General features: G+C 40.6%; 1 protein-coding gene across 3 annotated transcripts in view; it reads left to right on the top strand.

Moving 5' to 3' along the window:
* The window catches only part of PLOD2 (procollagen-lysine,2-oxoglutarate 5-dioxygenase 2), a 79,534-nt gene extending 66,814 nt beyond the window's left edge, over window positions 1-12,720 (top strand). Inside the window, exons 14-20 of one of the 3 annotated variants that reach the window (XM_077348753.1) lie at window positions 830-892; window positions 4,962-5,075; window positions 5,287-5,352; window positions 6,500-6,604; window positions 7,380-7,526; window positions 9,451-9,573; window positions 11,643-12,720. In XM_077348753.1, the coding sequence (XP_077204868.1) occupies window positions 830-892; window positions 4,962-5,075; window positions 5,287-5,352; window positions 6,500-6,604; window positions 7,380-7,526; window positions 9,451-9,573; window positions 11,643-11,798 (774 nt within the window). In that variant the 3' untranslated portion in view covers window positions 11,799-12,720. Of the gene's footprint in view, window positions 1-829; window positions 893-4,961; window positions 5,076-5,286; window positions 5,353-6,499; window positions 6,605-7,379; window positions 7,527-9,450; window positions 9,580-11,642 lie in introns of those variants that run through there. The other 2 variants (XR_013233472.1, XM_077348755.1) reach the window with 2 other exon arrangements.
* Window positions 12,721-14,705: the final 1,985 nt, after the last annotated feature.

A 14,705-nucleotide genomic window follows, 5' to 3' on the forward strand; every position in this document is an offset into this window, starting at 1 on the left:
GACTTTGCCCTGGATTATTAATAGATCCTAATATAATCCTATATATTGGATTAATGATGCAATATAATCACTACATTTTCCAGTTGTCCTTCTCAAGAGCATAAATGGTTGATTTTTGTTATTTCAAGGCAGATGAAGTTTGCTAAACAGGGGCCATGCTCCATGTTGCTACCAACATTTTCTAAATGCTAGCATTATGAGAATGTATTATATTATGAATATCATGGCAATACAAATAAAAATCTGTACTTGTACTGATATTTACACTAGTTCCAGAGCTGAAACAAATGACAGCTCTTCCCAGACAATTTAGCATTAAAAAAAATTAATTTTGCTGAATTGAACCAGAAAAGTTGGCAAGTATTGAAGTTTATTCCTTCCTTTAATAAGGCATGACTTCTTTTGTCTGTCCTCATTCTACAGAACAAGCCCAATCAACAGTCTCGTGTTCTCAGTCTTGCCCAGCATCAGTTATTCCAGTCTCTGCTTACCATGTGCTCGTTTTCAACTAATCTGCCTTGGTAGCTGATCAGAAAAATGCCCTCTTTTGCTCAGTATCATGTTGTGAAGCAGCCTGGTATGAGCTGGTTTGTTCTCCCCCCACCTTTCCTGTACTGCTGCAGATAAGAGGCTGATAGATCAAACTTTTTAACTGATACTTGATAAGCTTTGCTTGGAGCTGCATGCTGCTCACAGAGGTTCTTTCAGAATCCTGGCTTTTGATTAAAGGCTGTTATGTATCTAACATGGCAGTGGAAACCCAGTCATTCTAACAATGTGGGAAAGAGCAAGGAAAGGTCAACTGATTTGGTCTTCTCCTTCATTTTAGACTTTGCAAAGGGAAAAAGACTCCCCTTCAGCGGAAACATTCCATATGCTCAGCCCCCCAAAGGTTTTGATCTCTCTTTGTTCATTTTAAAAATTTTATTACAGTGCAAAAGTGCTTTCCTAAGGGAAGATTCTTAACTTATTTTGGGTTTTGGTTCCCTTTGGCCAAGGACAAGGGATGGGGAGTCAGGTTACCAGATCCTGGTCGGGAACCTCCTAGAGATTTGAGGATGGAGTCTGGGGAGGGGGACCTCAGTGGGGTACAATGCCATAGAATCCCTGTAGTGTAGAAGATGAACTATAATTCCGGGGGATTTGCTGGTCCCATCTGCAGGCTGACATTCCTACTTGGTTTACCCTGCTGCTATTTTTTGTGAGATTTAATTATATATAACAGTTTGCTTTTTCTGGTGGCCATGTGAAAATAATTTGAAAAGAATATCCTGCAGTTTTTAAATATCAGCCATTGTTCCTGTGCTACAGTGTGTATAAGAGAATGAATAAAATGGTACAATATAATCTCAACATTTAATAGCCAAGCCTGGCCTTCCTGTGGCCAGGCATATCCATGCAACAGAGCTACAAACATCTAAGATGTGGAAAACTGGAAAAAAAAACCCATATCAGTCAATCATTCACTCATTTATTATGGTCATAGACCAGCACAGTAGAACATACATGAACATGGGAAAACTCCTATATTTCAAAATAGCATGTGTGTGTATTTGTGAGTAGGTCAATAATGTCATCTGCAAGTGTGTAAATGTTGCATTAATAACAGAGCTCAGGCATCATGGCATGTGAAAATAGATGGGGAACCCATCAGGAGCAGACAATGAAGGGAAAGCTGTCTTCAGCTTGGCTTCTCTTCCCTTGCACAGCCACCTCATTCCCCAGTTTTGACTTATCTCACTCTGTGTTTCTTGCCAGTGATTGGAGAGGTAAATGGGCAAGAGGGAAGCTGAAATGGATGCTTGAGGAGGATTGACATGACAAGGAGGTGGAGGGGAAGAGAGTAGAAAGGACATATAATTTTCTTTGTGATTTTTCATGTGTCCCCATTTGACTTCTACAATTTGCATATTCATACCAGCAATTTAAAAAATCATTTATTTAAACATTTATAGACTGTTTTTTAGCATTCAAAGTGTTTTCAAGTACTGTTATCAAAATATAGAAAATCACAATATGAGCACAGTTAAAAATGCTATGTAGCATTTATAAGATTAGACTTCTGTGCAGGCTTGCCCTTGTCTCTGCTCTGGAAGCTACAGCTGGTGCAAAATGCAGCTGCTAGAGTCCTCACTGGAACACTGTGGAGGGCCCATATCCAGCCTGTGCTGAGGCAGCTGCATTGGCTACCAGTGGAGTACTGGATCAGATTCAAGGTATTGGTTTTGACCTTTAGGGCCATACATGGTCTGGAACCTGTGTACTTGAGGGACAGTCTAACTCCCTATGCCCCATGTAGGTCATTGCAATCAGCAACGGCAAATGAGCAACTGGAGATCCCTGGGCCATGGAATGTCTACCTGGCCTCAACCAGGGCCAAGGCTTTTTCAGCCCTTGCCCTGGCCTCGGGGAATGAGCTCCCAGAAGAGCTGAGGGAGCTTGTATCATTCTGCAGGGCCTGTAAAACTGAGGTCTTTGGTTGAAGTCAGGCAGTACAAGGAAGATCTTGCCCATTACCGGACTGCCATTTTACCATCTTTCTGGGCATACCAGCTGCTGAGGCTGGGGGGCAGTTGGGTATAGAGCTGAGAATGGGGGGTGGATCTAATGGGTGGTTAGGCAGGGCTTTTTATTGCAATGTATTGTTTTTAACTGTTATAAATCTCTGTGAACCAGTAGAGCTAGGAACGGCAGTAAATATAAATATAATAAATAAATAGTTTTTTATAAGCCTAATACCCAGAAGAATTCTTAAAAGTATTTAACTCATCTGAAATGGCAAAAGATAAGTGTCCCTCTTCACTTCTTTAGGAGGGTGATCTCATAAAATAAGAGACGTCACAAATAAGCCCATGTTTTCATGCCTGCTGTTTTCAGCTGGTAGTTGCTCAGTGAAATCCTTAATATTCTATGTTTTTTCTGAGTAAAGATTATGGGGGGGGGGCTAGTCTTTCAATTAATTATATATAATTATCACACTGTGACTTGTCCCCATACTTATCAATTCCATCTCACCTCCCATAATAAAAAAGAAGAAGAAGTTGGTTCTTATATGCCGCTTTTCCCTACCCAAAGGAGGCTCAAAGCGGCTTACAGTCGCCTTCCCATTCCTCTCCCCACAACAGACACCCTGTGGGGTGGGTGAGGCTGAGAGAGCGCTGATATCACTGCTCGGTCAGAACAGTTTTATCAGTGCCGTGGCAAGCCCAAGGCCACCCAGCTGGTTGCATGTGGGGGAGCGCAGAATCGAATCTGGCCAGATTAGAAGTCCACACTCCTAACCACTACACCAAACTGGCTGTCTAAAGGTAACTATATCTTGAGGATCCCTAGGTTTGGGTCATAGTTAACAGTAATGCAAATGGTACAATGCAAAAACACCATGTTTAAGTGAAACGTATTTACAAATGAAACTTATATACAACTTATGTACGTTGAAATGGGTGGAGGTTGAACAGCTTGGGGGAGCCACCCAAGGATGGACATCAGAAGTGCTTGGAGACTTTTACCTAAGCACTCTATTTAGCGATCTCATTTTTATTTGCTGCTTTTGATGGAACATTCATAGAGCAATTAATAAGTAAACTGAAACACTCAAAAAGTATGGGCCAACATTTTAACTGCTAGCTAACTTGAGGAAGGCAGAATTCTGAAAGCTACATTTCAAATTGGACTTTAAGTTAAGCCAAGTTAAATTGTATCTGTCATTCAGTAAATAGAAAATTAACAAAGCCATGCATCTTTTAATTTTCAACACTATAATGGGCTTTAAAGTAGTTGGATTGAGATGCAGTTCAGCAGGTTGTTGAAGCCGGGAACTCCAATTATCCATTCCACCCTCTCAATCTATACAATATGTTGCTTATATAAGGATTATTTGGTAGCGCTCTTCCTAAGGTTCATTCATTCATGCACCCATAATTTACATATCTTGCTGAATGAAAACTGAAGTTCAAGAAAGAACTGATTGTGGATTTCTTTCATTCCATTTGAGAAATTGTGTCTAAAGCAGGGGCACAATTTTAAATACACACACTCTTGGAAACGTGATTTACCATTACATTTCCCCAGTTCTATGTGGATGCAATTCCATTGAAAGTAATGGAGCATAAAACTGGACAGTGGTGTGGCGTATTTGAATGGACAGTGGTGTGGTGTATTTTAAGAGCAGACCGATGTGCTACGTAAACACCATTTTGCAAAATTCGACAGTGTTTTTGATGCACGCTGCATATGTGTATCTAATAAGAGCCATGGTTTCAGAATGTACTTAACATGTGTGTGTGCTTATTTATATATTAGAAGTATTGCACTTATTTTCTAGAGCAGCAAATGAAGATTTGCACCCTATACATAACATTTTCAGCTCGTGCAAAGGAGCATTCTGCATATCCTGTGTTAAGCACTCGAGGGGCCTTCCAGTCAACAGCTCTCAGTGAGAGTAGCCACAAACCCAAAATCCAAACAGGAAGTGCTTCATTGTTGTTGTTAGGTGCAAAGTCGTGTACGACCCATCGCGACCCCATGGACAATGATCCTCCAGGCCTTCATAGTGCTTCATAGGAATGTCTTTTATCATGTGGGTTTAAGCTACTATCACTGGGATCCATGACATGATTTGTGTCCTCACATTCCTGTTTCTATGCTGATTCTACCAGCAGTATTCTTGGGTTAGTTGGGCTGACCTAATTGATGCCTGCCTTACAGGTGGCTGGGATGGCTGTGTGCCAGTCACCCAGAAAGTGGATACTGTTGCTGACACATATTGATTTGGGAAAGCAGAAAGCTGCAGAGTTGGGTCATGATGGGCACAAATGCATCTCTGTCTGAAAACTTGGTAACATTGACATGAAAACAATATTCAATGTACTTGAATAGCCAAACACCAAATAATATAGCTCCTTCACTAGTTTCAAGTGAATGTAATCACTAACATACAATTTCTTTTGGTCTGGTAATAGGGTGTTTTTATGTACATCACTAACAGACATGAATTTGGGCGACTTTTATCAACTGCCAATTACAATATTTCTCACTACAACAATGATCTCTGGCAGATCTTTGAAAATCCTGTGGTACGTATTAAAATATGCAATAAATTATTTACATCATTGTTGTTTCTTTCTAAGGCAGTAGATGATGTGTTTTTTAAAATTTAAACAATGAGACTTCTGTGTTTATGTTCCCTGCTGAATATTATATATATAAAAAAGTCTGAGATGTAAACATCCCAATATTTCTTTGAAATGTTAACACCTATCCCTTTCTTCAATATATTGTTTTCAGGAATGGAAGGAAATCTATATAAACCCTAACTATTCAAAGATCTTCACTGAAAATATAGTGGAACAGGTGCGTAGAAGTTCTCATTGACAAAGGTATAAAAATGGATGGCACAACATTGAAAAATTGTGACGGAAAACTATCGCCTTTCCCCCCTCACTTGTGAACTGCCCAGGAAAGAGCGTTTAGCTGGTCAGTGTGATAAATAGCATATTGAATTAGATGGACTGCTGGACTCATAAAAACTTGTGTTTTTATGGCAGCCTGCTCATGTGACTCTTGATCCCTTCCACAGCCTTTGAACAGATTTTGATGATATGCCTCTCTACACGATGTGTGTGTTCCCCCCCCCCATCATAGGAAATCTGACGGCGCTTGGGCAGCTGCTTGAGTGGCTCACATCCTTTTGTCAGTCACGCTTCACAGAAATCACATTACTGGAAAGAAAAGTGTTCTTTTCAAATATGAAAACAGTGGAAAAATAGATTCGTGACATAATGTGGCTACTTGCAGCATGTGATAGAAAACTGCTCCACGTTGACTGACCTTAGCAGCCACTGAAATTGTTTCTTCTTTCGGATAATTAGAGTTTTTCATATCACTTTTTTCTTAAGTGCTGTCCAAAGACATTATACAGAAAAACAGCTCATAACTATTTTGTTATGCTTTGCAAATATGTAAAATGGAACAATGCTGTTGCCTCAGCCGATGGCTGAATGTCTAAGAGCAGGCCATTTCCTCATTTCCATTTCATCATAAATGAGAAGTTGGCATGGCTCCAGTGGGATGTAAATACTGGTTAGCTTCTCACCATTTTTGCTCTGGTACCACCATTCCTCTATGCCCCCACTTTCCCTCATGGGTCTTGTTTCCAAGCCTGAGTTTTAATACCAGTGCTGAGTGTTGAATTTTCATAGGCATGAGCCACTTTAAGTAAAGATATAAGAATGTGTTCTGAATCTAAGATCACAAGCTAACAGGGTGCTGGACAAGATGGTCTGATCCAGCAGGGCTCTTTTTGTGTACTTACATCCTACAGCTCAACAGACAGAATTTATTTATTAATTCAAGGACCGCACCGAGTTGGACCATTATCTATGGAGGTGTGACTAAATTCTGAACTGTAACCAAAACGTTCTCTGGCCAGTTATGTCAAGTGCAGCACTTATACAAATGGTGTTGCATTAACATTTTGTGCTCCATTTTGCTTTTGTAGCCATGCCCAGATGTGTTTTGGTTCCCCATATTTTCTGAGACAGCCTGTGATGAACTGGTGGAGGAAATGGAATATTATGGACAATGGTCTGGGGGCAGACATCATGTAAGCATTATTCTTTATAAACCTGATTTTCAATATGTCATTTAAACAACAGTGTGTTCAATTCTATATATTGTAAAAAAGAAGAAAAAACAGTGGTAATGATCCTAATCCATCCTGTGCATGCAACACGTGATTTCTGAGAGCTGGTATGTGGGGCATGTATGGGCTCCAGTTCCAGCTAATGCTCAGGATTCTGCAGCATACATGTGTAACCTGTTCAGTTTAAGCAGCAATATCAAGTAAATATTTTTATTTTTATTAAAGAACAGAGAGAGTTCAGGTCCATGACAATGTGATTCCATCTTATGACACCTGCATTTATGAAAATAACTATAAACCAACTTTTGAAGACATCATATTTGAAACAATAATTAAACATCCAACAACAACAAACAAGTAACAATTCAGGCCTGTTGTATTTGGGCAGATCAAGGCCTCAGTCTTTCTGCATTATGTTTGGGGCAGTCCTTGAAGACACGCCAACTGGCAGCTGTACTCTGTGTTGGGAAATCTTCTGTTCTTCACAGAAGTCTCTGGTATCCTTGAATGCCCATGATTAAAGGCATTGGGATGCAGATAACTGTACAATTCTTTACCTATAATATTATTATATAACTTTCATAGAAAGGTGTGCTTCTGAGGTGAGAAACCATTAGGGCATCATTGCCCTCAGCAGTATATGTGAGGTGTTGATCCTCAGTTGACAGAAGTCTATCTAATAGAATAAGTAAGGAGATTATATACAGAATAAACAACGTGATGTATTTTTTTTAAGGATAGCCGAATTTCTGGAGGATACGAAAATGTTCCAACTGATGACATTCACATGAAGCAAATTGGGTTGGAGAATGAGTGGCTGCATTTCATTAGAGAATTCATTGCACCTGTAACACTGAAAGTATTTGCTGGCTACTACACAAAGGTAGGTTAAAGGTGTCATTAACATGTAAGTGCGGGATTCCACCTAGTGAAGTGCTGATGCAGCATCATGTGCAGATACATTAAGTACCACTGCATTCATTACAGCCCACTTTTCCTCACCACTTGCTTAAGAGAGGACAGTGGCCTGTGTGCAGGAAATTGCAGATTCGTGCAGACCTGTTGTGTATTCCCATCTAGTCTCAGTCTCTTCAAAGTATCATTGGATTGGACAAGTGAAGATTATATTATTGATGGGGTCTTCCAAAGCAAGTCTACTCAGGGTCTTAGGGTCTTTCTAAGCAAGTCTACTTAGAAATAAGTCCCATGTTATTCAAAGTGCTTACTCCAAGGTAAATGTTCTCAAGATGTTTGTTACCTAGAGGAAGAAGAGTTGGTTTTCATACTCTACTTTTCACCACCTGAAGGAGACTCAAAGCAGCTTACAATCGCCTTTCTGAGCCCTGACAGGACTGCTCTATGCAAACACTATCAGGACTGTGACGAATTCAAAGTCACCCAACTGGCTGCATGTGGAAGAGCAGGGAATCAAACCTGGCTCACCAGATTAGAAGCTGCTGCTCTTAACCATGACACCAAGCAAAATTGGAGGGAAATCATATTTATCTTTAAGGTGCCACTAGACTCTGTTCTTTCCCCCCTGTGAGTGATTATGCACGGCGGCAGCTGCGCCAGGCCACCGGCAGTTTCTCCATGGCTGGAAGGTTCCACTGTGCCTTGCAGGGGAGGGAAATTCAGCAGGCAGGATGCCACTATCTCACCATCATGGGTGGTGTAGAAACATCCTGTTCTGCTCCGCAGCTCCGCAAAGCCAAATGGGGTGTTCTGTGTCCCTGTGGGGACACCGTATGTAGGGGAGAGGAGCTGGGCCTCAAAAGTCCTGCTCTTCCCATATGCACAGGCCCCGCCTAGCCAAGCTTTTGATGGCTGGCACAGCAAGAAAGGGAACATGAAAAAATCATCATTCCCTTGCTGCAAGCCATCAGAGGCCCTAAAGCAGGCCAGGGCTGGGAGGGAGCTCAGACAGCGGCAGCGTCATGTATAAGCGGAGCTTACCCATGCTATCATGTAGGCACCATCATGCCCTTCCCCGCCTGTGAATAATTGGTCTGTGCATCTCAAAATCACTGATTTTCTGGCTGAATTTTTTTTTGTTCTTTTTTCTGGGCCATTGCATTTCTACACAGAAATGCTAGGGATTTCTTGAATGCACCAAGAATTATCAGTGGAGATGAGTTTGTGGAACCAGGTTTCCCACTTCCTCCTCCACTTACTGTAGCCTATTGCATTCCCAGGGGTTGAGGTTGAGAAACAGTGCTAGGCACAATGTGGGTGCCTGCAGTGGGAGAGGGATGAGTGGAAGTCACTCCTCCCCCCACATACACTGGCAGTGTCCTTCTGATGGCAGAAAACAGTGGATGGATACAACTTATTATTATTATTATTATTATTATTATTATTATTATTATTATTATTATTTGAATTTATTTCTTGCCACTCTTGGCAAGCCGGCTCTTGGCGAGTTACCAAATAAAAATCCCATATTACAATAAAAATCCCATTTAAACCCCAATTAAAATTACAAATTACATTAACAGAATCACAAGCAGCGCAGAAAAAAACCAAACTCTCCCCCCTACCCCACCAGGGCAACAGGGTAGCATCTGCTGGCCACCAATGATGGAACAAAAATGTGTTGGCATATCTTCCTTTGCGCGGGGAGGGGGATGAGATCAGATCTTCTCCCTGCATTGGCCTCATCCATAGACCCGGTGGAAGAGCTCCATCATGCAGAACACCAATCTTAACAGTCATACATTTAACTTTGGGAGACTGTTCTTGATATGAACGAACCCATTCATGATGATGAATACATTTTTTCAAGAAATTCTGTTATTTTCTTCCAGGGCCATGCCATGCTAAATTTTGTTGTAAAATACACTACTGACAGACAGCGATCTCTCAGACCTCATCATGACGCATCAACATTTACTATCAACATTGCTCTTAACAAAATTGGAGATTTTCAAGTAAGTTTGTAGTTTATTCAGTTGCTATTGTTATTTTGAGTTTTGTGATTAGTTTCCAAATATCCAACCATTAGAATGTGCTTCCTGTTGAAACAGATAATTGACATAAGATGGGGTAAATAGTGGGTGGGGCTGTACATTTTTTAAAGTCCTTTACACTCTACCTTTATCATTAAAACTCAAGGCAGATGACAAAATATAAAAAAAAAAATTAATTCAGGCAGCACAAGATAGCCAGTAAAAAATGCACTAGGACTAGGATTACAGAAATGAGGAAACAATACAAAAACTACATCATAAGCAGTGGCAAGAGTGAATTGCACTGGTACAAAACAGTAAACCGCCTGAGCCTTTGGGGAGGGCTGTATATAAATATAATAATAATAAATAAATAAAATCAAGGTGGTACACACAATAAGCATTGCAATAAGCTACAATACTCTTCCCATTATAAAAGTCCCTTCCTGGACAGTTCCATGATGCTGCAGTTCTGATCCCGTTATAAAATGGCCTCCTGAATACGGATGGGCACAAGTGTGGCAAATTTTGGCTACTTTATGATTTGATACATTTCCAGACAGACTGGCTCCACTCAATAAAAATGTTTACCAAACTTCAAAGCAATGGGGGGGGGGAGGAATTCTCCGCATTCTGTTAAACACTGATCCAAAGCAATCTCCATAAACACAGCCAAGTTTATTTGAGGGAGAGCAACAGTAACAGCCCCCTAGCCATAGAGAGCAATACTTTAAAAGTCTTTGTCCTGCTGACTAGGTGCCTGATTGAGAAAGAGAGGGAGAGAGAGCCTTGTCTCTCTTTTTTTTACCACTTGGCTGTTTTCTAATTGCTCCCAGCTGCCTCAAGCTGACCTTGAGATGCCCTTATGGTGTTAAATCAGTGGGAGCTCTGCCCTCTTTTCTTCATAAGATTATGTACAGCAGACAATCCATTACTAACAACAACAGAAAAACCCTCCACGAATGTAATTGACAGACCATACTTCCATACAGTATTTATTCCTTATTGTGAACACTTCTGCCCTGATAGTGTTTGGCTGTTAGGCAGACTCAGGGCTCTGAGCCACTTAATTTTTCTGTTCAAACCAAGCAGAGGGGATTCACTACTGAATCCCTTAGATAAGGACCCAAATTTGTACCCTCCCACCCCTCCTGATCGTGGGCCTCCAGAAAGCTTCCCCTGTGCTCTCTATGGAAAAGACAGTTGCAGTTACAGGAGATTATGGAACAGCTCAGGAGCAAGCCAGTGGCACCAAAGTCATCTAGATGGAAATCCACCCCCCACACACACACACACGTACATGAGACACTGGAAGCAAAGCAGTCAACCCCCTCTTATGGCTACAGCCCTCCTCCAAATCTTCAAAGGCAGATTCTGAAGGATGGAATGGCAGACATCTCTAGGGTTTCTAAAGGGGCTCTCTAATGTAGAGACTAGAACCCAGTCTGGTCCTCAAATCAAGAGGATGCCTTGCCCTAGCATATGGGCACAGAGTACATCAGTGGTGTCCTGGAAGGGCTTTTGGACATAGCCCATTTGAAAGAAGGTCAGCAAGCTACTGGAGCTGATGTTGAGCTCCTTTTCCCCATGCAGGATGGTCACAGAGGAGTTGGCATCCTGCACCATGGTCTTCTGCTCCACCAAACATGCAACCATGGCATAGGTGGAATTCCAGCAGGTGGGTAGGTCCAGGACAAGCTGGTGTTTTGGGCTCATCCCCCTCTCTCCACCTCTTATGCAGCAGATAGGCCTTGAGGCACACAGCCTTAACTGCAGCCATTTTCAAAATGGAGACTTAGTATTAGAGGAAGGACCTATATCTGAACTCATAGAAAAATCTCAATTATTATGGTAAATTAAGGTGGAATATTCCCCAATCTCCCAGGATAATATTGGAACAGGTTAGCATGGTTGTTCTACAATAGAACTAGAGTTCTGATTTAAAATGTGATCTTCAAAATACCTAATGCTGCAGAGTCTCAGTTTCTCGTTATTTCCATGCAGCAACTTGAAGACTGCAGTCTAAAACGATTTTTTTCATTCTCTTGTAGGGAGGCGGATGTAAATTTCTGAGGTACAATTGTTCGATTGAGTCCCCTAGGAAAGGATGGAGTTTCATGCATCCAGGAAGACTTACCCATTTACATGAAGGACTTCCCATTCTGAACGGAACAAGATACATTGCAGTATCATTTATAGACCCCTGACTTTCTCTCCATGATCTCTGAAAAGACAACGTTTGGCTCCCGATGATGCACTCATATTTATAATTCTTCTCCCAGAAGATGGTGACAAAAGAAGCTTCTTCTAGAGAGAGCTGCTTTACTTTGGGCTAAAATATTGAGGAAATATTTCTTACAAAGTCATTGGAAGTCAAGCATCTGCTCTGAGCCTTGAGTCACAATGTAAAATGAAGTGTTCAATATCATTTGGTGCCTTTGAAGAGAAAAGAATCCCACAGCACAGACTTTCCATGACTGTTTCCAGTTCTTAGATAAATGCAGATTATTGGTGCAAATACATATGAGGCTCCCTTTGATTCACCAAGTGTCCTTTGGTCAGTCTGAGCTATTTAGAAGGAAACTTTTTGCACCAGATCAGCACTGGCCATTCAAGTTTTCTCTCCAGAATCCTGGTAAACCTTAATACCAGCACGTCTTGAAAACCAAATTTTCGACTCTTATTTTTAATACTACTTGAATTTTTGTTATCAGGAAATTGATAAATAGCTGAAGTGGCTCTTTTTAAATTTTGCGGGTTCTGACTTGTTTTCTTTACTAAGGGATCGATTTTAAATAATCCCTGATGTGCCTACTGTTTGTAATTTAAAGGTTACACTTGAAAAGAAAATGCTGAAACCATGAAACCTGAGGTGCTAAAATGCACACTTTTTTTTTAAAGCCTGGTGGAAAATAAAGAAATCTTAAATTAAGAAGGGCTTTTATTGTGTCTGCTTTAGAGATATGCTGTGTTTGGTCTCTGCTTTGTAAGCAGAGAGTGCTAGGGTTTTTTTGCTTGTTTGTTTTTGTTAAGTATGACATTTTGGAGTTTGAATGTAAATTAATGAGTGCTTTACATTTTTCAGTCCTGCTAGGCAGTTTTCAGCAATAAAGCCATTTCTCATATGTGCATTTTGTGGTTTCCACTTGTGGAAAAAACTAAAAATAATCTTTCTGCAATCATGGAGCTTATGATGCTTCTGGTGCACTGCATTTCTGTAGGTAATGTAGTCACACAGGCCCCTGCTTAATGATGATCATGAAATAGGAGAATGCTATGCATGTATGTTCTTGAGTAATTAGCTTTTCAAGGGTTGGCCTTAAATGTGAAGAAACACATAATACTGACTCATTGCTAAAATTTCAGCATGATACAGACCAAAAGTCTGCCCCTGATATATTTTGTTTTCACACAATAGCATAACTTGACAGTTCATGCTACTCATAAGGATGCAGCAATTTTATTTAGTTAAAAATACTGACATCCCTGCCTTTGTCTCAGATGGCTGAGACCCAAGACAAGTTTCTTTTTTTTTGGGGGGGGGGAGAGATTTTAAAAATGCAAATAATAAATAACATGGAACCGCCTATGTTGAGAAATACTAGCCTGTATTCAGTCACACAGCTAGGAAACCTTGTGTCTTTAAGAGGAGTAGAAATCCTCCAGATTTTGTTCCTGGAGGTAAGTGGACCCCCAGGAACAATATAATACAGGTCTATAGTAAGAGGGGGAGATTAGTAAATATTGTTGCAGCTTTTCCAGAAAACCTGAATCTCCTAAAATTGAGGGATGCAGACCATTATACCTCTACATAGTGAGAAGCAGCAGCTGGGAGAAGGTTTGCAGGACATCCGGTGAAACACAAGGAGACAGAGCTACATGGATGATCGCTCTGACCCAGCGAGGCTGATCTAGCCATTTCTTAGACCTCCTTTTCAACTTTAAAGCATATTTGTCTAATAACTATCAAGACCGCATGACAGGGGTACAAAGGAAGCTTAAAGTTCTTGCACACATGTTTGTGTTAAGCCAAAGCTTCATTCCCTCATGCAACAAGTGTTGCTTTAGGAAGCTTTGCAGGGAGACGGGGAAAAGCCCCCATGTATGTACTCTTCTTGCTCTTAAGTGATACCGGTTTTGTTTTGCCATTTAAACCTTGGTTTGAGTGATTAATTAATTAATTAATTAGTTACTTAATTAAACAAACAGATTAGTGTGATTGCCCCACTCTTGGGTGTCAAGGCTGATGGCAGGGTGGGGATTTCAGCCCGCATCTGACAAACCACTATGCTAGGTCGACTCTTTTTTAACCATATAAGCTGAACTGTAGGGACAGAGTCAAACTAGAATCTGGCTTGCAATTGATATTAGACATGGTTAGCTTTAATGAGATTTTTGCCTGACATACAAGTGTAAACAAGCTGGCTTAAATGTGGCTTGTTCCCTGGCACTGCCCTCATCTCAGTGCAGGCTGGGATACCTGCATTGAAACTTTGAGGGGATAACTGGAGAAAGAGTAAAGACGCTGAAACCAGCAATTGTTGAGGCAGGTGGGGATATGAATTATTGTGTGAGTCAAATCCAGGTTTCACAGACTGAAAATAAACCAAGTTTTCATGTTCTGTCTGTGTTGAGCCATTAAGTAGATCTTGAATGTTATATTTTTGTTGAACTTGGAGATGTTCAACGTCTCCTTATTTTGCATTTCATAGTTGATAGATTGCAAAAAGAATGGGGTGAGGGGGGGATAAAATGAAACCACAGCAAGTTTGTCATTCTGGAGAGATTTCTTAACTGAAAATACAACTGAATTACTAGGTTCTTTTGATGAGATCCAAGCTACACTTATGCAAATTCCAGGACTCACTATAATGAAAGCATTCTTTAATAAGGGATTCCTGGCTTTACCCTGTAGACTGTTGGGACAGCTGAGTATTAAAGTGTCTAACCCAGGACTGCATGACTGCAAAATAACAGTATTTCTTAAAACATCCTTACTAAAAATTGAGCAAAGAAAACATATTCTGCAGGCTAACTGTAACGTGTCTGGCGATCTCAAGCTAAAATTATCCCTAGTAAAATTTTATTTTAATATTTATTCGCTACATTCATAT

Source organism: Paroedura picta, chromosome 8, assembly GCF_049243985.1.
Source record: "Paroedura picta isolate Pp20150507F chromosome 8, Ppicta_v3.0, whole genome shotgun sequence".
Classification (NCBI taxonomy): Eukaryota; Metazoa; Chordata; class Lepidosauria; order Squamata; family Gekkonidae; genus Paroedura; species Paroedura picta.